Below are 27,860 nucleotides of genomic sequence, written 5' to 3' on the forward strand. Positions count from 1 at the left end.
TAGCTTGATTTAAGGCTTGCAATGGCAAGCATTCTTACAAGAAGGCTAGGGATCTCTCTCTCTCTCTCTCTCTCTCTCTCTCTCTCTCTCTCTCTCTCTCTCGCATTGATATTGGAGGGCCCATCTCCATCTTTTAAGGTCTAAACCTTGAAGACCTATTTTAAAGGACCGAAAATGGCATTTCCATGACCCTAGACAACTGCATTAGTGAATGTGTTTACACATGTATTTGCATGAGCCATCTCCATCTCCTTCATCCAGCAACCTTGAGGTCTACCTTTTAAGGTCTAAACCTTGAAGACCTATAAAGGACCAAAAATGGCATTTCCATGACCCTAGACAACTGCATCAGTGAATGTGTTTGCACATGTATCTGCATGAGCCATCTCCATCTCCTTACTTTCAAGCACGAGCACACGTGCAGAGAGAGAGAGAGAGAGAGAGAGAGAGAGAGAGAGAGAGAGAGAGAGGGGTTAATGAACAAAGGGATTTAGGAAGACCTTTCCAAGTGCGCATATTCAAAAACTAAGGTCCAAAAACCTCAAGATATAATTTTTGTTATATTCTATCAGTCTAGATAATGTAGTGTTTTAGGGGCCAGCCCTAAAACACTCACGGCATCCCCCTTTTGGCAAATTACTGCTGCTCACGATTTACTATTTCGCACGATTTCTATGCCCCTTTTGTGCGTCTTTTCTTGCGTGCAGGGCGAGCTTCCAGTCCTTCTCGGCTAGCTCGCCCACCCTTGCCAAATTACTGCTTCTCACGATTTCTCTGCCCCTTTTGTGCGTCTTCTCTTGCGTGCAGGGCGAGCTGTGAGCTTTTCTCAGCTAGCTCGACCGTTCATGCACAACCCTCGCAGCGCCGCACAACCTACCTCGAGCTTCATCGCCGCCTATCTCTGTGTAAGTTTCCGCCCCCTCCTTTCACCTTTCAAAGCTAGGTTTCCTGCAATGCTCACCGCATTGCCTTCCAAGCGTGCAAGCTTCTCTGTAAACCTTTTGATCCCAGGGTTTTGAAACGGCTTCGTCTTAGCCTGTACGCTTTACTGTAAAGGTTCCGGTTCTAGAGCTGAATGCATGCCGCATTGCAAGGCTTAACTTCACGGCTATTGTTCTATGGTTTTTCCCAGTTATATGGCTTTGCTGCTTTGAATTTCATAGGTATTTTGCCAGCATTTCTGTTGATTGTCTGCGGATGAGTTTAATTGACCTAAAACCTGCTCACTTCATCGGCAGGAAGGAGTTCTTTGCCGTTTGTGCTTGTAATCCGCAATTTCTGTTGATCGTCTGCGGATGAGTTTAAGCCTCACGAGTTTAATTGCCTAAAACATGCTCACTTCATCTGCAGGAAGGAGTTCTTGGCCGTTTGTGCTTGTAATCCACAAGTTTAATTGACCTAAAACCTGCTCACGTCATCTGCAGGAAGGAGTTCTTGGCCGTTTGTGCTTTTAATCCACAATTTCGCAGGTCATCATCTCTGTTGATGGTCTGCGCATGTGAAATTAAAGTTTTAATGATCTAAAACTAATTTTCTTTATCTGCAGAAAAGGTCTTCTTGCGCTTTCTGCTCGTAATCCATGGTTTCTCAAGCCGAGACAGCAGCCTCAAGACTACAGAAAAAGAATGGAGGGGGCCAAGCCAGTGCTGAGGAAGTGAACATGCATGGCAACGTAGCTTTCTGCCAAAGATCTCCCTCGTACGTCAATGGAGAGGACTCCGCAGCTTCTACCCTGGCTACATTCGCAGAGGGGGCAAAGCTCGCCACTGTAGACGTCAAAACTCCTGGAAATGCCGTTCTCTCTGTCTGCAAATCGCTGATTGCTGGAGGTGTTGCTGGTGGAGTGTAAGTACCTAGCTTCTCGCTCTTGACAAATGTTCTGCTGCTGTATGTAACCTTTCCGTGTCTGTGTGTTAGAGAAAGAAAGAAAGTTATATTAAACGTTTTCAAAAGACCATAAGGTCTATGAGACATAAGGGATTACAAAGATTATGTGTTACAAAAAACTGGTAAACAGATGAAAAAGACAAAATAATGCTGCCTAGCTAAAGCCCCAAGGCTTTGGGCCTTGGGGCATGTGTACATCATGTACCTAGTGTGTCCTTGCCATCCACATCTTCAAAAGAAAGAAAAAGAAAGAAAGTTATATTAAGCGTCTTCAAAAGGCCCAATGGGTCTACGAGACCAAAAGTGTCCATGTAATCTCATCATGGTACAAAAGAAAATAGACTAGAGCTATGAGCTGGGAATGTCAAATCCAAGCCATATGATACAAAATAAGATCATTATGGAGCTAACCCCCTGATATGTCAAATCCAAGCCATATGATACAAAATAAGATCATTATGGAGCTAACCCCCCGCCGATATGAGGAGGGGGCCATCAAGGATATCAAGAATGGGGGTAGCATGTAGGAAGCTTTGCATATCCATTGGGTGTGGGAAGGTGGCTTTGTGCCTCTCCAAGATCTCCTTCATCTAGGGCTGATGTGTGTGTTGCTATTGAGGTCCAGGGAGTGGGACGTCAGGCTCGCTGTAGTGCCGTGGCCCGATCTAGAGTCACACCGGATTGGGGTCTGGTGGGTGGTTGGGCACTCGAGAATGTGTGGCTTGATGAGCTTGTGGGTATGGGTGTTTGGTTGGAAGAACGGAGTGATGGTGGTCGCCGAGGCCTTGGGGCTAGGGTGGATGTCTCCCACAAAAACTCAACTCTCTAATTAGTGAGTCTCTGTGGCGATGAAGCTCTAGTAGGAAGAGGCCTACGCACCACTAATCTGGATAATCCATGATCCTAGGTAAGGGTCCAAACCTCTCTCTCAAGAGACAACAGAACCTCCCTCGGATCTCATAATATGTGGTGCACCTGCATATGAAGTGCTCCTCTGACTCAACCTCCCTCTGGCATATAGTGCATATCCTCTCCTCATGAGGTATCTACATGGCTCTCCCTGTCTCTATCCTCAGGTGGTGTGATGACACCCACAACTGGTCCACTGCAATCCGCATGGCATGTGACATGTATATGTCATGATATCTGGCCCTCAGTATGAAACCATCCTCTGTAAGCCTCATGAAAGTATCCACGTAGTACTGCCATTTGTGTCAGAGTGGCTCATGTGTTGTGTGATAATCCTCCTGGGCATCTCACCCGCCCTATGACCGACTCATATTTTGCAATGATCCCCCAAATCATGTCTGATGGTACTCCAAATCTTGGAGTCTCTATAGTAGTTTGGCTTGGGGCATCGTATCAAAGGCTTTGCGTGAGCGCCACAGGGGGGGTGGGGGGGTGGGGAGGGGAGAGAGAGAGAGAGAGAGAGAGAGAGAGAGAGAGAGAGGATCATATTAACGTCCGAGGAAGACCAAAATGACCTATGAGACACTACATACCATGTCGGTGTCTTAAGCTAAATCCATGGTCTACCAAAACAGAAAAACATTCTACTAATCAACTAGTAGATCTACGATGCCAAATGTTTTGTTGTCGTGTGTAACCTTTCTGTGTGTGTCTATGTACTAGAGAGAGAGAGAGAGTTTTATTAATTGTCCACGAAAGACCCAAAGGTTCTATGAGACCAAAAAGTGTACAATGATGTCCATGGAATATCATCCTCATGGAAAAAATGTAAAACACAACAAGAAGGGGAGATGCCAAATATGCACAGTCAAGAACGGGAGAGCATCATGGCATGCATGGCATTTGGAGGAGAAGCAGAACTACAAAAAGGTTCTGCTTTCATACTGTTCTTTATACTTTTGAGCATGCTCATATTATAGCATATGCAGTCCTTTACATCTTTGCATTAGTATAAGTTTCTGAAAAGACTGGCTAAGGTATGAATGGCCAGGCTCTTGTGATGGACTAGTGATCCAACACCTTTTCATGTTGCTTGTGTCTCTTCGTGAATCTCAAGATCTTGCTCAATCTATACCGGACAAGGCCGGCCGCTCTGGTCTAGTGTGGTGTCAAACTCTTGTTACTTCCGTTGTGTGTCTCTGTTATTTTTGAAGTGTTTTGTCAATATCCGGATTCGGATTTGTTACAGGGTTTTTGTGATATCTACCTGCCTACATAGTGTGTGGCCCCATTGTGAGCCCGAGTCTGGGACATGTTGGGCACGAGCTACATACATCAGTATCCCAGCCTTAGGTGTCAGGATCAGTCCCTTAACCCACTTGGAGAACAAGCATGTAGAGTCATCTGAGGTTAGGGCATGTCAAAGTCAGTCCATTAGTTGCATAACACAAGCATATAGAAGCATGTAGGAGTTGCATGTGCATGGGCCAGCCATAGGGCAGGGCAGTCACAAGGCATACTACATGCCTAACTTTTGATGCTAAGCATCATGGACACCTCATAATCCTAGTCGGCAGTAAAATTCCAGCATATATAACAGTCGGTCAGCATTTAATGCTAGTGCCTAACATTTAATGCTTATTTTTTCACAAGTCGTGGGCTGTTGACCTGGCCGACAGCAGCATTCTAGCATCAACCAGCAACAAAATCACCTGTATAAGCAGCCCCTAGTCCCTTGCATAAATCACATCATTCCTCAAAGTATTCAGCCAAGCAGTTAGAGAACATGTGTGCTTAAGTTCCCTTAGGGTTCTTAGAGCATACAAATTGCCTCAAGGACTCCGTCACCCGTGCTTCAGTCCAAGGCAGCATAGAAGATCCTCTGATCTTCACAGCCAGCATATGTGCATATCCTCAACAGTTTTGGATTCACATAAGTGGCTTAATAGAGTCTTCTACAGTGCTATTGGTTCAGCCTGCGTTTGGTCTTCTTCGTCCTCGTGTTTGGCAATCCACAATCATCATTCACATCATTGTACAAAGTTCTCCAAAATAACACAAGCAAATACTTTAATACTCCTACTTGTAGGGGGGGGTGCCTTCAATGGGTAATTGGGACCCAATCTGGTGTCGTGTAACGCGCGGAAGCTCTGGGGGTCTTCTTTCAGCCCTAAACACTCCTGAAAATCATCTGATGCAAAACGCAAATATAGAGAGAGAATAGAGAGAGAGAGATGTGCTGGAAAATTCAGTATATTTTATATAGTACAAAAAGGGTACTTTGCTACAGCCCTAGGCTGCCTTCATAAAAAGGTGGTAAACACCCTACATCTGGTCCCTACTTGGACCCCTAAGACCCAATCCCTAGAGGATTGAATGGTTCTATCTAGGAGCTTTCTGGCCTATTTATAGCTTTTCTACTTCCTTGGAGAACTAGCCGACTGCTGGTCGGCCAGCAGTCTTACCCCCTTAAATCCATAAAATCCAACGCTGCCCTTTGGTTGGTCTAGCCGCCTCTGGTTGGCCAGCCGCCTCTTGTTTTGGTCCAGCCGCCCACCTTCTCTAAGCAGCCGACAGCCCTTCCTGGTTCAGTTTCAGCCGACAACGCAACATTCCATCTCCTGGCTCCAAGTCCAATCTATTACCTTATCTACACTCCTTGCTCCAACTTCTGGTTCTTATCTGGTTCATAGTCTTTATCTGGCTGCCTCTTCTGGATCAGCACCTAAGGAAGGGATTCAAACCTGTTCTTGGATGACTGTCATCATCCCATTCTTTTTCCTGAAGTCCCTCTGTCATCCGTCCATCCCTGGCAATCCTTTTTCTCTGAAATCCCGGCCCGGTCTCCAATACCAATGTAAGCTTTGCTGAGCCTGATGCTCTAATACCAATGTAACGCGCGGAAGCTCTGGGGGTCTTCTTTCAGCCCTAAACACTCCTGAAAATCATCTGATGCAAAATGCAAATATAGAGAGAGAGTGTGCTGGAAAATTCAGTATATTTCATATAGTACAAAAAGGGTACTTTGCTACAGCCCTAGGCTGCCTTCATAAAAAGGTGGTAAACACCCTAGATTTGGTCCCTACTTGGACCCCTAAGACCCAATCCCTAGAGGATTGAATGGTTCTATCTAGGAGCTTTCTGGCCTATTTATAGCTTTTCTACTTCCTTGGAGAACTGGCCGACTGCTGGTTGGCCAGCAGTCTTACCCCCTTAAATCCATAAAATCCAGCGCTACCCTCTGGTTGGCCAGCCACCTCTTGTTTTGGTCCAGCCGCTCACCTTCTGTAAGCAGCCGACAGCCCTTCCTGGTTCAGTTTCAGCCGGCAGCGCAACATTCCATCTCCTGGCTCCAAGTCCAATCTATTACCTTATCTACACTCCTTGCTCTAGTTTCTGGTTCTTATCTAGTTCATAGTCTTTATCTGGCGGCCTCTTCTGGATCAGCACCTAAGGATTGTACATGGCATTGATCATGCACATGACATGTCGACTATCATCTTCTCTTTCAACTCTTCTCTCATCATAGTCTTTATCTGGCGGCCTCTTCTGGATCAGCACCTAAGGATTGTACATGGCATTGATCATGCACATGACATGTCGACTCTCATCTTCTCTCTTTAAGGAAAGTGGATTGCATAAACTCACAGGTTTAAAGAAGTCTTTGTTGCGCATTACAACAGCCAACCTATTGCATGCTACACTTTCTCAGTGGGTTATTGGGACATAATTGGATGTCCTATATGACCTCTCTCTCTCTCTCTCTCTCTCTCTCTCTCTCTCTCTCTCTCGTCTGCCCTTCAATATTCAAATTAATGCACCGCAAAAGTTAATTGCAAGCCTTAATCACGTAATCTTCCTCACCAATGTAACAGTTTATAAAGTGAGTCACTGTGAGTGTGTTGTGGAATTACTCATGGATGACTGTTTTCACATGTCTTGAATGTTTGAAGCCTCAAAGATTTGTCTCCTTGCATATGGCATAGTGTAACATGCGGAAGCTTTGGGAGTCTTCTTTCAGCCCTAAACACCATCTGGGAACATGCTGATGCAAAACACGTGCAGAAGAGAGAGAGAGAGAGAGAGAGAGAGAGAGAGCTGAGTATTCAGTATATTCATAATGTACAAAAGGTACAATTGGTCTTGCAGCCATAGGCTGCCTCCTTGAAAAGGTATAAACCCTAGTCTAAAAGCCTAAGCTATGATCCAGCCCAAGCAAGGACTGAATGACCAAAATGATGAGCAATGATTGCCTTTTATAGGCTTGAAATAAGTGAACTGGCCGACCAGGAGTCGGCCAACCAGCACCGCAGCAACCCATGTTCCAGAAACTCTAGTTCTAATCTGTTTTTATCTTGTTGCCTCTTCAAGATTAGCCAGTGCATGTCTTGCACATGACATCCCCCTCTGCTAAACTTGATGACGAGATTCCAATCTATATTCTTGGATGACTGTCATCATCCCATTCTCTATTCCTGGAGTCCCCCTGCCATCCTTCCCTCTCTGGCAACCTTTTCACTGAGCACCCGGCCCGGTCTCCAAATCCGCTCTAACTCTGAGATGAAGATCTATGTATTTGTTCCATCTAGTCCCCATTCCATTCCTACCCTGTCCTTGAACACTATCTCTTGTCTTCTTTCTTGAGAAATGAGTCTGGCACTCTCACTCCACCCCTTGGAGGATCATCCTCCCGTGGAACCGTTGCCTAAAAGCCTTTCCTAGTGTGCCCCAAGGGGCACCCGACTCACAGGACTACCATTCCCTTGGGCTTTGTGGAACACCACCAACCAACCTCTTGGGAATTCTTCCATGTCTTGTGTTCCTTGTGCCTTGGGCCTTGTAATTGTGCACTTTCCTGTGCCTTGGACCTATGCACCTTCATCTGGGACTGAATCAGTGTTTAGTCTTGCTGAAACAATGTTGCTTGGCTCCCACACCACCACAAGATCAAGACACAGGCGATGGTTTCATCCATTCGCGATGCAGTGAGGGTGGGTGGGTCATATGCAGCAACAATATCTCAGAACCGGCTGGGTGGGTCATGGGCAGCAACAAAATCTCTGAACCAGCCTGAAGCTCTGATACCAATGTAACATGTGGAAGCTCTGGGAGTCTTCTTTCAGCCCTAAACACCATCTGTGAACATGCTGATGCAAAACGCATGCAAAAGAGAGAGAGGAGAGAGAGAGAGAGAGCTGAGAACCAACCTGAAGCTCTGATACCAATGTAACATGTGGAAGCTCTAGGAGTCTTCTTTCAGCCCTAAACACCATCTGGGAACATGCTGATGCAAAACACATGCAGAAGAGAGAGAGGAGAGATAGAGATAGCTGAGTATTCAGTATATTCATAATGTTCAAAAAGGTACAACTGTTCTTGCAGCCATAGGCTGCCCCCTTGAAAAGGTATAAACCCTAGTCTAAAAGCCCAAGCTATGATCCAGCCCAAGCAAGGACTGAATGACCAAAACGATGAGCAATGATTGCCTTTTATAGGCTTGAAATGACAAAGTGAACTGGCCGACTGCTGGTCGGCCAGCTCGTGGACAAATTCCTCCAGATAATACTGGTCTTTTTCCATCATTCTTTTGCTGGCCGACAGCAGCCTTGTTCACCACCAGTCAACTCCTTGCCACAGCAGCAACCCATGCTCCAGAAACTCTAGTTCTAATCTGTCTTTATCTTGTTGCCTCTTCAAGATTAGCCTGGGATTAGCTAGTGCATGTCTTGCACATGACGAATAGAGTTTGAAACTTTGATATCTATAATTTATACTGCATTCGATGAATTACTTAATTCTTGACATTCCTGCTGGCAAGTATGCTTGCAAGTCTCTGACTTTATGCTGATATGTGAGGTTGTCATGCCTTCATTGTTCTGGAGTATTTTACCAGGTTTGAATGAAGCACTTATTTTGAAATTTTTTGCTTCTTTCAGCTCTCGCAGTGCAGTGGCTCCGCTTGAGCGTCTCAAGATTCTTCTGCAGGTAATGGTTGGCTTGAAAATCATTTGGCACTGAATATGTTTTGCAACTTCAAAGCAGCAGTAGACTACTTGATTATTGTGAGTACTGTGAACTTTTTAAGGTCATATTATCATAGTAGGTACAAGCACTGATATGGGAAACAGTTCATTCCTCTCTCGACACAAAAGCTGGCTGCTGGAGTGCTTTGCTTGTTCTAGTGGTCAATATAGTCAAGAACAGAGAACTCAAACTTACCAGGAGTTTCTCTCTTTACATTATCTGGAAAAGTTGAGCACTTGTTAGTCAGCTACCACTCCTCAGTATCAGTGATTTTAGTGATGCTTATTACATGCTGTATTGAAAATGGCTCTTCTATTAAGCATGCATACAGGAAAGTAAAACACCACTGAAAATAACACATCAGATCTGAAGATGTGTAAGCCAATTTGGAGCCAAACCCTTCAAAAACTGTTTCTCAAGTGTTCTATTTAGTGTTTCCACTTATACTATGAGCGTTGTCTTAACGTTGTAAGAAACGGGCTTTGTTTATGAAAATGGAATCTCCATGCAACTATTGTGACATGAGGATGTTTATGGATTTTGAAGTGATTGTTCCTCCTAATAGACTCACCCGTCCTGCACATGAAGTAGTGCCAGTCCGTACTATGAGTCTCCCTCTGGAATGATGTTGGATGACCTAACCAGGCATCTGTAGAAGCATGTAGGAATTGCATGTAGAAAGGGCTCCAGCCCATTGGGCTACCCTAGACGAGAGTATCATACTCTAGATTGGGCTTTGGGTAGGCTTAGGCCACCCAAGAGGGGCCAGGAGGGCCCCGGGCCTTGCCCACCAACCTAGCTGGGCAGGCTTTTGGCCAGCCCAAGGGGTCTGACCAGGCAGCCGACATGCTCTAGGGGCCTTGCCCAGCCAGGCGGCCAAGCCTAGAGGCTGCCCATGTAGTCTGGACTCTGCGCAGGGCTTCCCAGCAGCCAGGAGAATGCGCAATGTGGCCAGCCAGGACAACAGTGTGAAAACACTGAATAAAATAGCATTTACAGCAGCAAAAAGACCTGGTCGTGGGGTTTACTGAACTGGCCGACCCTTGGAAGAGCCAGCCGACCAGCAGCACTTTGAGGTATAAATACCCATAGCAGTAATCAGTCAATCTATCTCATAATTCACAAAGGGCAGGTGTGTTCCAAGGGCTAGGACAGCCAAGGGGAGTGATCCAGCCAAGGTAAAAAGTGCAGGTCATGAACCAATCTTTATTTTCAGATTTACGTCATTCTAATAAAGCAAATACACCATTCGTTGGGGTGGGGGCCCTACAAAGGGTATTCGGGACCCAATACTGTGTCCTCTCTCTCTCTCTCTCTCTCTCTCTCACACACACACACACGCATGGGCATTTCGAGGCCTACACACACGGGGGCTTGGAGAGTGGGCAAAGACAAGAATGGAGGAGAGAGCTCGAAGGAGAGCTCTCATTTTACGCTTTCCCACCTTGGAGGCCAAGAAGGATTTCTTGGCCAAGCGCTCCGCAATTAAGAAAACGGGCATCTTTTTAGGAGATGACCTCACCTTGGCACAGCTAGCACATATGAGGGAGTGCATGCCGGAGATTAGGGCAGCCAGAGAAAAAGGGAAGCTAGCATTTTATAGAGGAGGCAGAGTGGTGATACTAGAGAGACGCACCACCTGACAGTGCGAGACCTATGGGACCAGTCTGAGACTTGCAGTATGGAACTGCAACGGAGCATTGAGACTGGATGTGGGGGCCTTTGAGGACAGCTTCAGAGATAGGGACATCATCTTCTACTCGGAGACACATCAGGCCCCTGGCAGCACATTACCGAGAGTGGCGGGATACAGATGGGATACGACTTGTAGACAGGAGGCCCGTTCGAAGCATGGTGGTCGCGGATCTGGAGGAGTTGCGGTCTTTTTAGAGAGGAGCTTCAGCCACTCATCCATGTTATGCGCCGTGATGAGACGCGAGGTACATGTGGGTCAGAGTGAGGGCAGATGAGGGTAGACCCCTATACATTGCTATATGTTACTTTCCACCCAGCACATCTCATTATGCAGCGCCCAAGGGGCAATCTCCATATATGATTCTAGATAAGGACAAATGGGAGTTCTCCAGGGAGGGAGATGTTATCATACTTGGGGACTTCAATGCTCGAACGGCTCAGTACCAGACCTCCTTCTTTGACACTTCGGAGGAGATGTTGAGAGAGATAGATGTGGAGGAGATGTGTTTGACCCGGAGATCACAGGATGAGATGGAGTGTACTGAGTATGGGAGATACCTCTTGGAGAGGGGGACTGCACATGGGCTGGCCATTTTAAATGGCCTAGAGAGGTATCCACTTGCCAGTGGCTTTACTTGCTTTCCACACAGACATGGGGCCAGCGCAGTGGATTATGTTCGAGCCTCGCCAACCTTCATCCCGAGTATCTAGGATTTTGCGATTGGCCCCAGGCCCATCGGAGTGTCATGTGCACAATGTGTATCTACCGTGTGCTACACACATGCAAGACTAGTTTCGAGGCTTGGGGAAGCTTGGAACTAGGCAGGCTGATTGACGAGAAATGCTAACGGGCGGGCACCCAAGTATGGACGGGCGGGCGCCCAAGTGTGGACGCCCGATGACCGTCCAAGAGCCTATAAAAGGGTGGCCAAGGTTAGTTATTGGGATATAGAGAGTCTCGCGAGTTTGTGAGAGCTCTATGGTCTTGGAGCCTGGATCTAGTGCAGACGTGCACTTGCTTTACGCAGCCGAGGCCGGCAGCAGTCTCGACGCCCGCGAGGGCAGCTTCGTGGCGGTATGGGACGTCGCGAGGAGGAGATTGGTCGGTACATCATCCTAGTTAGCTCAGCTCGTGGCTCGGTGGGGACAGCCAAGACTGTGGGCTTGCCCACGGCTGTCATGGTTGGGGGGTGAGTCAGGCCTGGACCCCCTTGTTGTTTGTTTGTTCGTTTGTTTGCAGGTTTCGAGTTTCGAACCAAGATCGATCACGAGGAGATCCGTGGGGATTTGACAGTGGTATCAGAGCATACCTCGTGAACAAGCAAGTCGGTAGGTAGAGAAGAAGAGGTCGAAGAAAGGTATGTGTTAAAAAGCTTGCTGTTTTTTCTATGCATACTGCAGATTTCGGAATAGTATGTGTTTTTCTTCATCAAAGAAACCCATGTTGATGGGAGATGGTAGGTTTAGAAGGGTCGTTTGCTTTTCATGAAGAAGAGGCCTGAATCGTTTGTGGAGTCGCATGTACTGTAGTGAGAGAAAAAAGGAAAAAGCAGGTTTGCTTTTTTGGTTCGAACGAGAGAGAGAGAGCGAGAGACGTTGATGGAATAAAAACAGATAAAAAACTTGAACAAGTATAACTAGCCATTGGCACCTCACTCCTCACAATCTTTCACCAAACATCATTCTTTCATTTAATTCTAAAAAAATCAGCCCAGAAAGAAGAAGAACACATGGAACCATCAAGATAAATAGTTAACTTCCACATACACTCAAGGACATTACTCTTCAAGATTATAGCAAAACCCTTGCGCTTGATTGCGAACAACAGAACACCCTTGTGGAGAAAAAAAACGATGGCGTGAGCGTCCCCTTTCGGAGATGCTCGACGGAACTTCCTTCCAGTCTCCTCTCTTCTTTCACATTAACGGCTTCCTTTGCCACAAGCCAGCATCACGAGCTCCTTCATGACAGTGAATCGAGAAGCGAACAGTCTTTTTCCTCTCCAGCTCCACTCTATTACGATGTGAGTACCAGCAATTTTTTTAGACACGAGCAGGCTTCTTCAAAGTTAGCAGGCTTCATGCATGCCTACCACGAAGAAGATCGTAATTTTCCTGGAATAGCATGTATTCAGTTGTGGTTGCCACCTCTCACCCACGTCGATCAGCATTGAGCCCACGTCTTTTGCTTTCCTTTTCTGATTTCTGCTTCGTAGCCATTTGAAGGAAGATTGCCAGCCACCTCATTAAAAAAAATCACCCCAAGACATAATTAAATCCACACCTTTTGACCCCCTAGACTCACATTCTCCCCATAGCCATACACCATGCATGCAACCCCATTGGTTTTCAAGAAAAAACCCCATGATGAGCCTAAAAAAACATATTCTCCTCATATGTACATAACACCCTCTCACTAGCTATCCTTTCATAATTCCACACCTTATTTACAAGCATAAACCCAAAGAAAACTATACATTTTTTGTCCTATCATTTTGCCCATCTCCCAAGCTGCAGACATTAATGTCTAGCAGTCAACAATCAAACATAGTCGTCATTTCGGTGGAGATATCCTCATCCATGAGGTCTTTCATCTGCTTGGTCTTCATGATAGCAGGTCCACAGGAACTCACCTCCATAATTCTTACAACATACTTTTTTAATCTCAAACCATTCACTCTATTCTTATGAAGACTTCCATCAAAATCCGCCAGCTGGTATGATCCATTGGCAAACTTTTGGACCACAAGGTATGGCCCTTCCCATTTAGTCACGATGTCACCAGCCTGGACATTTCCTAGTCTAAAAGGGGTCTGGTGGACTCCAGGATGTTTAAATATTTGGAAAGTACAAGCTTTGGGAATGGGGGATTATCCTAGAATACAAAGGACCACACTCCTAAAATTTAGAAGAGTTGCTATTTTTGGCTCGACTCCGATGGAAATTCTGTTCGCGTCATTACATCTGGAATTAAGCAGATACCAAGAGTTGGCAAAGTGCCTATGACAGAATGTCTACCAGTTGGGATATTTTTAGAGAGAAAGTATATGGAAGGACCCATCTCTTAGATTGGGACATGTGGCAAGAAAGTGGACCAAAGTGAGACAAGTGGCTTGACACTTGTTAGAAAGTGGATCAAAGTGAGACAAGTGGCCTCACACTTGTCACTTCAGCTATTGTGTGGCTCTCCACTTGTCATTGTAACGTTCTCTTGCCATTTTAGCTCATGGGAGGCCCAAATCTATAAATTGGAGCCCTCTCTCTTCATTAATGAAGGCTCTCTTGCTGCACACTAGCCTCTACCACCGTTGAAGGCTGCCCTAATGATGGCTACTCTCTTTCTCTCTCTCTTGAAGGCTGCCCATGAAGAATACCGGCTGTTGGGGACTGTTTTGGAGGCTTCCATCGCGAAGAAATAGTGAAGGCAAGGGTATTTAATCATTTATTATGATTTCTAGCCATTGTACTTGTTGCACCAGCATTTGTACTTGCTGTACCTACTGTACCAGCCACCGTATCGGCTGTACCAGCCTCTGTACCTGCTGTACCAGCCATCGTACCGGCTGTACCAGCCACTGTACCTGCGGTACTAGTCATTGTACTTACTGTACCAGCATTTGTACTTGCTGTACCTACTGTACCAGCCACCATACCGGCTGTACCAGCCACTGTACCTGCTGTACCAGCCATTGTACCTGCTGTACCGCCTGAATGGAGAGTTGTACTTGCTGTACCAGCTCTATTGCATGAAGACCCGTGGTTTTTGGGGAAGAATCAGTACCCACACAAAGGTATATGGATTATATTGATGGCTCGGCATTTCTACAGCCTATGTTCCGGCTTGGTTAGCCTTGTGTTGGGCTGTGTTATGGCATTTGTATAGGGATAATCCGGCATCTCCCGTGGGGAGAGTAAGGCCCTCAAAGCTTGTACATGATATTATTCTCCTTGGGTAATAAAATACTCCAAGGGGGGGGTCGGCCCATTCCAGCCTCTATGCGGTGTCACACATGCAAGCTCCATTTTCAGTATTTGTGGATGTTTTGTCCAGTTTTATGTTTTATGCAAAGTGATGATGGATATGTGTTAAGGTTGTGGCCATGTTTAAATGTTTTAATATGCATTGATGGTATCAACAAGTGTGTCAAAGGCCCTAGTCCCCTGGGCACCCGCCGCGAGTTTCATTGGTATCAGAGCATAGGCTTTCTTGGAAGCGGAGCCTCCTTCTATCAATAAGGAAGAGAAAAGATCTCAAGTGGGGACCACACTTACCATCATTGCTGTTAAGCATGGCCAGCCGCTTCATAGCTTATGAAGCAAGAGCATGAGCAGTAGACAGCTTGTTTATGAATTCACAGAATTTTATCGTGGAAGTGTGAAGTTGGCTTTATGTGCACACGTTTAGCACTCTTTCCATATGGATATTGTGGATTATATTATCAAGCTTACAAGCAAGCTATATGGAGATATATCTCAGGATATCTTAAGGATATGGAGATGAGATAATTCTTTTGGCTTCATGACCAACCTGGCAAAGAAAAGCTAAGTATACTTTGAGTTTGCAAAGTTAGTGCTTTTGCTATGAAGTGTTTTTGATGTTCACTAACCCTTGTATAACTATGCAAGGAGAAAGGTGTTATTGTTTGCCTTGAGATGGTTTCAGGGAAACATTGTTTATGGCTCCCTTTATTGGGATGGATTATATCCATGGAGATTTCTTTCTTGGACGAGATTTATATAGATATTGGGCTTCACAAGCAATTTCTATGGACGAATTTGTCCGAGTTTATAGAGAAGAAATCTTTGGATATCTCATGGATATGATGCTTTTATGGATAAAGTCCACCTCTACTCCAAGGTGTGTGGTTAGCACAGAGTATGTGGTAAGAGTTATGGTATACAAGGATTATGGTATACAGGTCTATGGATTCTTGGACTTCTTTTCTAGGGATTTGGATCCATCCTCAGGTTTATGGATTATGTTTATGGCTCCCTTTTACTGGGATGGATTATTCTTTTTGGCTCCCTTTATTTGGGATGCATTGGACTTATGAACCTAATTGTTCACATACCCTGTGTAGTGTTCTCTTTTCCTACGTGCTCTCTTGAAGATTGTTTCTACCATGTGTGGGTGGAACAATAGAGAGCAGATGGAAGGGAACATGGGCACTTCAAAGGGTAGTGACAAGCACAACATACCCTGTGTAGTGTTCTCTTGTCCTACGTGCTCTCTTGAAGATTGTTTCTACCATGTGAGGGTGGAACAATAGAGAGCAGATGGAAGGGAACATGGGCACTTCAAAGGGTAGTGACAAGCACAACATACCCTGTGTAGTGTTCTCTTGTCCTACGTGCTCTCTTGAAGATTGTTTCTACCATGTGTGGGTGGAACAATAGAGAGCTGATGGAAGGGAACATGGGCACTTGAGAGGGTAGTGTGAGTTGGTGGCCGAAATGCCTACAAACTATTGGTGGCCGAAATGCCTATAAACTATGTGTAGCAGAAATGCTTATGGAACACCAGGTTATCTATGCCTGCGAGTGATTGTTTTATCTTGTTACTTGAGCCCACCTCTCATCCAAGGTGTGTGGTCAAAGTACCAACATGGAGTGCAAGTGGTAAAGTGGACATGACGGGACTTATGTCTATGCCAAGGGTCATGTGGACCGATGTCTTGTTGGCAGGAGACTTATTTTGTCTCGCCCATTTACTTGGGACTTATGGGACTGTTTTGTCTCGCCCATTTACTTGGGACATGGATTATGATATCTGGACTTATGGGACTGTTTTGTCTCGCCCATTTACTTGGGACATGGATTATGATATCTGGACTTATGGGACTGATTTGTCTCGCCCATTTACTTGGGACATGGATTATGATATCTGGACTTATGGGACTGATTTGTCTCGCCCATTTATCTTGGGACATGGATTATGATATCTGGACTTATGGAATTGATTTGTCTCGCCCATTTACTTGGGACATCATTATGATATCTGGACTTATGAGACTATTTTTTATCTCGCCCATTTACTTGGGACATGATTTTGATATTGGTATTATGGAGACTTATTTAGTCTCGCCCAGTTCTTTGGGACATGGATTCTTCAGTTATATTGGATTTTTGAGACTGTCTTGTCTCGCCCACTTGATGGGACATGATTATATCTTGAATATATGGCTTGAAGCTTAAAGTTGCGGACAACTTTTAAGAAGCTGGGGAGAATGTCACCAGCCTGGACATTTCCTAGTCTGAAAGGGGTCTGGTGGACTCCAGGATGTTTAAATATTTGGAAAGTACAAGCTTTGGGAATGGGGGATTATCCTAGAATACAAAGGACCACACTCCTAAAATTTAGGAGAGTTGCTATTTTTGGCTCGACTCCGATGGAAATTCTGTTCGCGTCATTACATCTAGAATTGAGCAGATACCAAGAGTTGGCAAAGTGCCTATGACAGAATGTCTACCAGTTGGGATATTTTTAGAGATAAAGTATATGGAAGGACCCATCTCTTAGATTGGGACATGTGGCAAGAAAGTGGACCAAAGTGAGACAAGTGGCTTGACACTTGTTAGAAAGTGGATCAAAGTGAGACAAGTGGCCTCACACTTGTCACTTCAGCTATTGTGTGGCTCTCCACTTGTCATTGTAACCTTCTCTTGCCATTTTAGCTCATGGGAGGCCCAAATCTATAAATTGGAGCCCTCTCTCTTCATTAATGAAGGCTCTCTTGCTGCACACTAGCCTCTACCACCGTTGAAGGCTGCCCTAATGATGGCTACTCTCTTTCTCTCTCTCTTGAAGGCTGCCCATGAAGAATACCGGCTGTTGGGGACTGTTTTGGAGGCTTCCATCGCGAAGAAATAGTGAAGGCAAGGGTATTTAATCATTTATTATGATTTCTAGCCATTGTACTTGTTGCACCAGCATTTGTACTTGCTGTACCTACTGTACCAGCCACCGTACCGGCTGTACCAGCCTCTGTACCTGCTGTACCAGCCATCATACCGGCTGTACTAACCACTGTACCTGCTATACTAGTCATTGTACTTGCTGTACTAGCATTTGTACTTGTTGTACCTACTGTACCAGCCACCGTACCGACTGTACCAACCACCGTACCTGCTGTACCAGCCATTGTACCTGTTGTACAGGCTGAATGGAGAGTTGTACTTGCTGTACCAGCTCTATTGCATGAAGACCCGTGGTTTTTGGGGAAGAATCAGTACCCACACGGAGGTATATGGATTATATTGATGGCTCGGCATTTCTACAGCCTATGTTCCGGCTTGGTAGCCTTGTGTTGGGCTGTGTTATGGCATTTGTATAGGGATAATCCGGCATCTCCCGTGGGGAGAGTAAGGCCCTCAAAGCTTGTACATGATATTATTCTCCTTGGGTAATAAAATACTCCAAGGGGGGGGTCGGCCCATTCCGGCCTCTATGCGGTGTCACACGTGCAAGCTCCATTTTCAGTATTTGTGGATGTTTTGTCCAGTTTTATGTTTTATGCAAAGTGATGATGGATATGTGTTAAGGTTGTGGCCATGTTTAAATGTTTTAATATGCATTGATGGTATCAACAAGTGTGTCAAAGGCCCTAGTCCCCTGGGCACCCGCCGCGAGTTTCACACGAACTGAGTTTTAAATGTGAAATCCATCCTACTGTCATATCTCATCACCAAGTCTCCCTTATTGATCTCTTTGTCTTTGAATTTCTGATTAGCTTTCCATTGATTCTTTTCTTGAACCTGTGTGTAGTGCTCCACTGCTTTCATTCTGTCTAGTTGTGCTTCTTGCATATCCAATATCCAGTTTTATGTTTTATGCAAAGTGATGATGGATATGTGTTAAGGTTGTGGCCATGTTTAAATGTTTTAATATGCATTGATGGTATCAACAAGTGTGTCAAAGGCCCTAGTCCCCCGGGCACCCGCCGCGAGTTTCACACGAACCGAGTTTTAAATGTGAAATCCAGCCTACTGTCATATCTCATCACCAAGTCTCCCTTATTGATCTCTTTGTCTTTGAATTTCTGATTAGCTTTCCATTGATTCTTTTCTTGAACCTGTGTGTAGTGCTCCACTGCTTTCATTCTGTCTAGTTGTGCTTCTTGCATATCCAATAACCTATTGGTATAGGTTAAGTATGGGTTCTTATCTAATTTCATCAACATTTGCAAGGCAGGTATTTCTACATCCAACGATAGAAGTGCTTCCTTTCCATAGACTAAGTGATAAGGAGAGAATTTAATGCCTTCTTTCTCTGCTATTCTGTATGCCCATAATGCCCAAGGTACAACTAGATCCCAACTCTTTTCATGAGTTCTGATCATCTTTCCCATCATACTAGTTAACTTCCCATTGAAGTATTCATTCATACCATTACATTGGGGATAATGTGGAGAAGAGTATCTATGCTTGATTTTCAATTTTTCACAAAGCAGATCCATTAGCTCACTTCGAAAACCAGGCCCACGATCAGAGACAAGTTCCAAAGGAACCCCAAAACAGCAGCAAATATCTTCATATACAAACTTACACACTGTTTTGGCATTGACTGTTTTCACCGGTCTTGCTTCAGCCCAACGAGATAGATAATCAACAGCAGTCAAATAACAACTTTTCCTTGCAGTCATTGGCATAGGACCAATTGCATCAATTCCCCATTTCTCAAAAATGTTATAAGCAACCATCACATTTCTGAAATTGTGCAAAGATTAAGTGCTGAAATGTGCATGAGGATCACACGTGAGAGAGAAGGAAGAGAGCAGTTGAGAAATGAAAACCGTAGGGATGTGAAATCCCACGATTCCCTTCATGCATATATTATTATTATCAATAAAAAGTCATAACCACTTACAAAGGTTTTGTACCACTTATTCATGTCCATACATTTATTAATGTCCATTGTGCATTGTGCACATTAGATTGACCTCATTAATTCTAACACTCCCCCTTAATGATCAATCTATTTTCTTTTACACCCAACATATTTCTAAACTTTTCAAACTTATCCTTTGAGAGAGCTTTTGTGAGTATATCCGCTGCTTGGTCTTCAGTAGAGCAATAAATCAGCTCTATCTCCTTTGATTGCACCTTTTCCCGTACAAAATGATATTGTATTTCAATATGCTTTGTACGTGCATGAAACACTGGATTCTTTGCTATTTGTATGCAACTTTGATTGTCACAATATATTATTGTTGGATCAGCCTGCTTCACTTTGATTTCTTCCATGATTCTTCTCAGCCATATAGCTTCACATGTTGCACTCTTTGCTGAAATATACTCAGCTTCAGTAGATGATAAAGCAACGGTGGGTTGCTTCTTACTTTTCCATGATATTGCTCCACTTCCAAGAGAAAAACAATAACCTGAAGTAGATCTTCTATCTTCAACACTGCTGGCCCAATCTGAGTCACAGTAGCCAGCCAAAGTGAGAGTACATGCTGAATTATATTCAATACCATAGTTGAATGTACCTTTAAGATATCTCAACACCCGCTTTGCTGATTTTAAATGAGGTTCTCTTGGATCAGCCATGTATTGGCTGAGCATACTAACTGCATATGATAAATCTGGCCGAGTTATTGTTGCATATATAAGGCTGCCCACAAGCTGCCTATAAGCGGTAGGATCCACCTTTCTTTGATCTCCACTTGATGTGAGCTTTTCATTGACTTCCATTGGAGTAGAAAGAGCTTTTGAATCAGCCATATCAAACTTCTCAAGCACATCTTTGATATACTTTGATTGTGTGAGAAACATGCTATTCTCTTGACGCCATACTTCAATACCAAGACAATAATGAAGTTGGCCCAAATCTTTCATATCATATTCCATGGATAAGCTCCTCTTTATCTTGTCAATAAGAGAGCTATTACTTCCTGTGATAACTAGATCATCAACATACACTATTAGAAGCAAAAGATCTTCATTATGCTGAAATATATATAAGTTTGGATCACTTTTACTTCTCATGAAGCCATTGGACAGCAAATACTCATCAATCCTTGAGTACCATGCACGTGGAGCTTGCTTTAATCCATACAATGCTTTCTTGAGCTTGCATACCAGCTTTTCTTTGCCTTTGACTTCAAATCCTTTTGGCTGCGACACATATACCTCCTCTTCAAGAATGCCGTTGAGGAAGGCACTCTTGACATCCATTTGAGCAATCTCCCAATCATGATGAGTTGCTACAGCCAAAACAACTCTTATAGTATTCATCTTTGCCACGGGAGCAAAGGTTTCTTCATAATCTATACCTTCTTGTTGCACATAGCCTTTTGCAACCAGCCTTGCTTTGTATTTTTCAAGAGTACCATCAGCTTTGTATTTGATCTTATATACCCATTTTGTTCCTATGGCTTTCTTCCCATGTGGAAGATCAACAAGACTCCACGTATCATTCTTCATAATGGAATTATATTCTTCTTCCATGGCTGTCCTCCACTCTTTGCTCTTGTTGGCTTCTTCAAAAGAATCTGGCTCTTCTTCACTTAACACTCTTGCCATGAGTGCTAAATTGACATTGGCTGAATGTTTGCTCTTCAATCTTTGGCTTCGTCTTTCACCTTCAATACTAGATTCTGGCTGCTCCTTCATTTGACCATCTTCTATGGTCTTTATGTACCATTTTGGAAGCTTTTTAACATGGGTAGGTGCTGTCTCACCTCCCCCATCATGTGAGATTCTCCTTGGACTGTTTGAGACAGCCCCTTGAGGACTTTGAGGATGTCCCATATCATCATTAGTGGCTGGTCCCTTATGCTTTTGCTGATTTTCATCAAGAACACGAGCACCTGTGTCTTCATCAATCTCATAAAAGATTAGTTGATCATCAACTTCATGAATTTCATCATTATGGACAGCAAAGGTACCTTCATTGAAGATCACATCCCGGCTGATTATGATCTTCCTTGCAACCGGATCATACAACTTATATGCTTTGGAGTGTGTAGAGTATCCTATGAAGATACACTTTCTTGACTTATCATCAAGCTTTTGCCTCCTTTCTTTGGGAACATGTGCATATGCAACACAACCAAAAACCCTCAAGTGAGAAACATTGGGTTTATATCCGGAATATACCTCTTCGGGTGTCTTTCCATCCAACACTTTAGTTGGTGATCTATTTTGGAGGTACACGGCTGTTTGGACAGCTTCGGCCCAAAAATTTGATCCAATATTTGCATCCTTCAACATGCATCTTGCCGCTTCCACAAGAGTGCGGTTCTTTCTCTCAGCCACTCCATTTTGTTGTGCACTATATGCTGCGGTTAATTGCCTAAAGATGCCATGCTCCATACAATGAGAATCAAAAGCCTCCGAGTTAAACTCACCTCCCCGATCAGTCCGGAGTATCTTTATCCTTTGTCTTGCTTCATTTTCAGCTTGAGCTTTCCATTCTTTGAAGACTTCAAGTACATCTGACTTATGTTTGAGAAAAAACAGCCAACACTTCCTTGAGTAATCATCAATAAGGGAGAGGAAATACCGTGAACCACCCAATGAAGGTCTTTGGGCTGGTCCCCATAAGTCACTATGAACCAATACAAGTGGCCTCCTTGCTCTAAATGAGCTTGCTTTTGGAAATGGAGCCCTTGCATGCTTGCCAAGAACACAAGGCTCACATACTCCCGGTATTCCTTCAATCTTGGGTAAGCCCGTCACCAAGCCTTTGTCATGAAGATACTTCAATGCTTCAATATGCAAGTGACCATACCTCCTATGCCATAAATGAGATAATTCAGCTTTTTGAGTCATCAGAACTTGCTGTCCACCCATTGTAATCAGCTTATACAGCTTGTCATTGCTTCGTATGCCACGGGCCACCTCTTCACCATGCTTCTCAAGGTCTTTTATGATAAAATGGTCCTTAAAGAACTCCACGGACATGTGCTGGTCTGTAATACAGCCAACGGAAAGCAAATTTCGTGCAAGATTAGGAATCCAAAGCACATCTTTAAGCATACCTGTGTCACCATTTCTGAGCTTGATTGGTATATCACCATGTCCTTCAATGCTTTGAGTGCTATCATCACCCAAAACCACTTTGTTTTTGTTGCCTTCATCAACATAAGAAGAAAACCAATCACCATTGCCCGTCATATGGGCTGTAGCTCCCGAATCAACATACCATTCTCCTTTGTAATGAGAGTGAGTTGATTCAGCCATCAAAAGGAACTCATCTTTGCTTTGTCTTCCATCATGTGGGCTATCTTCTTCCACATAATTGCTGTTTTGCTTTCTTGAGTAGTTGGAGAAGCCTCTCCCCCTACCTCTCATGCTTTGTGCATGTTGTTTGATTCTACATTCACTTTCAATATGGCCATCTTTACCACAATAAAAACAGGGACCTTTACCTCTTGGATTGTTGTTGAAGCCTCCTCTTGAGCCTCCTCTAAAGTTTCCTCTTGAATTGCCTCTATAATTACCTCTTCCACGAGAGGTGTAGCCTCTTCTATCATCATGGGAAGAGCTTGAATCTCCCCCTTCTTCATTGCTGGTCTGATTTTGCCTTTCATTGTTTCTCCAAGTTCCTCCTCTACCACGGCCACGCCATGGTTTGCCTTTGACATTGAAAGCTTCATCCTTTGCTTTGACACTTTTTGTGCTATTCCCTTGTCTTCTTAGCTCTTCTTGGAGAAGAAAAGCACTCAGCTCTTCAAATGATGGTGTAGATTCTCTCACCATGAGAGAAGTAACTAGTTGTTGCCATGGGGAGTTAGGCTCATTCATTGTGAGCCCATTCATTGCAATGCTCACCATATCTACATCACTCACCATCTCATCCACCGACACAAGCTGATCAGTAATATCCTTTAAACGAGTCAAATAAGATGTGATTGACTCACTAGATTCCTTCTTAAATGTGTGTAACTTTTGCTTTAAAAACAGCAACCTTGTTGTGTTTACCGATTCATAAAGGCCTTGAAGTATGCCCCATGCTTCATTTGAGGTTGAAGCACTACTTATTTGTGGAATAATGCTGTCCTTCACATTCATGTTGATGTAGACAAGAGCCATTTGTGCTCTCCTATCATACTTCTCCCTTTGAAGGAGTTCTCTTTCATATCTTTCCTCTTCAAGCTGTCTTTGATTCTCTTCAAGAACCTCGGTGATCATGGGTCTTCTCACGGTTGGTCTTTCTTCCTTGCCATTCGTGATGTCCCACAAGTCCTTCACCTTGAGAATATTCTTTAACTTGAACTTCCAAATGGGATAATTTTTCCCATCCAACTTCCCACTCTCCGGTAGGATCAGCATATCAAGCTTTGCCTCTGCCATGTAGGCTTTTGGACAGCACACACTTAGTGAGGAAATCTTCTCCACACAATGGAGATTAATGTGGTTCAATAACCACACAATGGACAGCACCACTCTTCCACAAATGACCTTTAATTTGTCATAATTTAAATGCTACATACATTACCAACATGTTGCAGCTTTCCATCAGCTTCATGGTTGATCTTTGACCTTGCTCTTTGCTGGTCATACATGCCATTAGCCCTCTTCCCGGGCAATCCTTTGAATGCAAAATTCTTCAAGTCTTCAAGGGCCTTGACATGCCCAAACACATGGGTTGTGGACAGCAGCACTTTACTTCCATTTTTGACATAAAATCAGGTCCTAACTTCAAGTTTGACACTTCAAACATGAAATGCTCCACTTTGGCTTGAAAAATCAGCAAGTATGTGGTCCCTTGAACATCACATGCATGGCTGGAGCAGTAATTTCTTCTTGGACAGCAACTTGGGCAACATTTGCCTCAACTTTCTCCATGATTTGGAAACCCATTGATAGGGCCATCAATTAATCATTCATTTGCCCCAATTTGGGCAAGTTTTCCATCAAATTTTGGAAGAAAAACAGGGCTGAAACCCTAATTTCAGATTTTCATACCTTCCATTGATCAAATTGGCTTCGTTTTGGGACTGATTTGCTCACCTTTGAGGGCTGAATCATCTCCAATTCTTCATGCAAGAAATCGCCTCTGATTTGGGGCCCAATTCTCCATCGATTTGCATCAAAACAGGTCGCTTTGCTTCTATGGTGCTTGCTCCTTCAAATCGCCTCTTTCCTGGGATTGCATGGGACTTGAATTAGGGATTTGAACCCTCTAAATCAATGCTGGTCACCCCTGGACAGAAATCGTTTTTCTCCATGCTCTCTCTTTCCTGCGTTTTTGCTATCCCTGGAACCCCCTTCTTCTCCTCTACACGTTTTGCTCTGATACCATGAAATTGTGCAAAGATTAAGTGCTGAAATGTGCATGAGGATCACACGTGAGAGAGAAGGAAGAGAGCAGTTGAGAAATGAAAACCGTAGGGATGTGAAATCCCACGATTCCCTTCATGCATATATTATTATTATCAATAAAAAGTCATAACCACTTACAAAGGTTTTGTACCACTTATTCATGTCCATACATTTATTAATGTCCATTGTGCATTGTGCACATTAGATTGACCTCATTAATTCTAACAATTTCTGAGTTCCGGATGAAGAATCCTCGTACCCATTTGTTGACATTGTAGGCATGACCTACACCAATGCCGGATGTCTCTTTGAAGTGAAGGCCAAATATAACCTTCAGTTAAAATCTTCCTCATCATAATCTTGAAAGCAAAATGGCCACCACATATGCCTTCATGGTTAGCCTCCAAAATATGCATGTTTTCCTCTTGCCAGGGTATCCTTGTGAGAATCAGATCTGTTCCCTTCATGTATAAGACATCATCTATCATAAAATAAGGTGCACAGGATTTCACAAATCTATATCTCTTCGGTTTGGGAATATCATCAGAAACTTTCCCAGTCAACAAAAAGTTCTCAACCTTAGCCAAAAATTCTCTACCTCTAAACAGTGGTTCTTGTATCTTTACCACATTCAGACATACCTCAGTTTCACTCTGAGCTGCTTCATGAGCTGCAACATTTTGCCTCCTCTCCACATGTTGTAATGTCCATGCATCAAACTGCCTCAACATTTTCTTAATAGCCAACAACCAATGCTTGAGATGAGCCTTCCAAACACCAAGTATCTGCTTAACAATCAACAAAGCATCACCTTTAATAGCTAATCTTCTTATACCTTTCTCAAGACATACCTTTAAGCCTTCATGTAAAGCTGAATATTCAGCTTCATTGTTGCTACTAACATTGAGCAGAAAACCTTTCTTCTGAACTAGCTTCCCCCCAAGATCATATAATACCATGCCACCTTTTGCTAAGCTTAGACTTTTCCTGTAAGAACCATCAAAATGAAGAACAAAAGCATTGTCCAGCATCTTTTCTTCCAATGGAACTGTATGATCATCAACCTCTTTCACTAATATGGGACCTTCTTTGTATGTAAGTAAATCTGCTAGTGAAGCTCTAGTTGATTTTTCAACAAGGAAAGTAAAAGAATACTCTTGAAGTTCAGTTATCCACTTAATCATACACTTTGAAAGAGCAGTGTTATTCAGCAACTGAGGTAGCAGGGTGCAGCTAGTCAAGACAACAAATGATTGAGGAAGTAAATAAGATCTAAATCTTCTACAAGCAAAAGTAAACTGGCCATTATTAATTCAGCTGCTGTGTACCTTCTTTCAGCTTCTGCTAGCATAATACACAGGTCGCATATACCGAGAATTTTCTCCCTGCTGTAATAATACAGCCCCTATTGCATCCACTCCAACTGAAGGATTCACATAAAATGGCTTGGAAAAGTCAGGAGCCTTCACACTAGAAATCTGTCCTAACATTTCTTTTACTGCCTCAAACACTTCTTCACTTTCATCAGTCCATTTTAAGGGATCATGTTTTACTACTTGCTGAAGAGGATATAATGCATGTGACAACATGTGAATGAACCGTGACAAATATTTTACTTTCTGTAAGAAAGTATGCAATTGCTTTGTGGTCGAAGGAGAGGGCAACATCATCAATGCCTTAATCTTGTCCGGATCTGGCTCTATTCCATTCTCAGACACAATGTGTCCAAGAACCTTAATTCTTCCTTGTGCTAGATGACACTTTCTTGGGTTCAGCTGTCCACCACTTTCATCCAATTTTTGAAAGACTTCATCAAGCTTCTGACTATGTACAGCACGATCACTATAGACACATATATCGTCAATGAAAACTTTACAGAACTTATCCAAGAATGGGGCCAATACCTAGTCGGAGTTTTCCTGATAATGAGACGGTGCATTTTTGAGCCCAAAGGGCATTCTTTTGTAGCCAAAGCAACCCCATGGTGTAAGGAAGGTAGTCTTCACCCGATCTTCTGGAGCTATGTCAATCTGGAAGTAACCAGAATAACCATCACACAGACTATACATCTGATGGCCTGCTACCCGATCCAAGATATCATCAATATGTGGAAGAGGATAATGATTGGCCCTTGTTGCTGCATTTAAAGGTTTATAATCCACACAAATTCTCCATTTGCCATCTTTCTTTGGCACAATAACCACTGGGCTGGCCCAATCAGAAAGACCAACAGGAAAGATGATATCAGCCTTAAGTAACTTTATTACTTCCTCTTTCAAAACTGAAATCTGTTCGGGATTCAACCTCCTCATCCTTTGAAATACTGGCTTTGCATGCTCTTTTAACTCAATTCTAAGTGGCTTCCCTTTGAATCCTCTTATTTCCTCACAAGAAGTGATGAATAAGTTGGGATATTTCCTCAGCACTCTGCAATATTCCTCTTTTTCTTCAGGAGATAGGCCAGGAGATAATGACTCTTCCATTAGAGCTAAAGATGACTTTGCATAGTTTTTTGGTTGCAAGAACCTTTCCATCTCTTCAAATCTATCCTCTTCCTCACTATCATTGATGGTTGTACTACCCAAATGCAAATCTTCAACCCCACCTACAAATGCTACATCAGCTATATCACTCTCAGAAGTTGTACTACTGTCTTCCTCACTACTGGTAGATGACTCATCTTCTACCTCTCTCTTTTCAACTTCAGAGATTTCAGTCCGACTCACCATATCAAAACTCATTTTTTTCCCTGAAGAAGCATGTACAGTAATCACTCCATCTTTCCAATTCTGAATAGCCCCAACCTTCCTTAACCAGGGTCTCCCCAAAATCAAAGGATAGGCCCCTAATCCCGCAGGCATGACATGACAATCCACTTTACATAGAGTATTGAATACTTCAACATTCAAATCAGCCACCATTCCCAAGCATTTTACCTTTGCATGATTAGCCATCCGTATTCGGAAAGTTGAAGGGGAAGTTACCTTCAGATTTAGTTTCTCCATACAAGATTGAGTGATAACACAGATCTGAGCACCACCATCAATATAAGCTTCACCAAGGTCCAAACCATAC

At 43.6% G+C, this 27,860-nt stretch overlaps 1 protein-coding gene across 5 annotated transcripts in view; it reads left to right on the plus strand.

Moving 5' to 3' along the window:
- The first annotated feature begins 652 nt into the window (after nt 1-652).
- The window catches only part of LOC147609946 (mitochondrial adenine nucleotide transporter ADNT1-like), a 50,974-nt gene continuing 23,766 nt past the window's right edge, over nt 653-27,860 (plus strand). For 2 of the 5 annotated variants that reach the window (XR_015264195.1, XM_086787190.1), the window contains exons 1-4: nt 653-905; nt 1,425-1,469; nt 1,552-1,845; nt 8,733-8,781. Coding sequence is in view for 4 of the 5 variants with exons in the window: in XM_086787190.1 (XP_086643316.1) it covers nt 1,580-1,845; nt 8,733-8,781 (315 nt within the window). In the remaining variant the exon portion in view is untranslated. Of the gene's footprint in view, nt 906-1,350; nt 1,470-1,546; nt 1,846-8,732; nt 8,782-27,860 lie in introns of all 5 variants that reach the window. The other 3 variants (XM_086787194.1, XM_086787192.1, XM_086787191.1) reach the window with 3 other exon arrangements.

Source organism: Cibotium barometz, chromosome 50 (genome assembly GCF_041138505.1).
Source record: "Cibotium barometz isolate CiBa-2024 chromosome 50, ASM4113850v1, whole genome shotgun sequence".
NCBI lineage: Eukaryota > Viridiplantae > Streptophyta > Polypodiopsida > Cyatheales > Cibotiaceae > Cibotium > Cibotium barometz.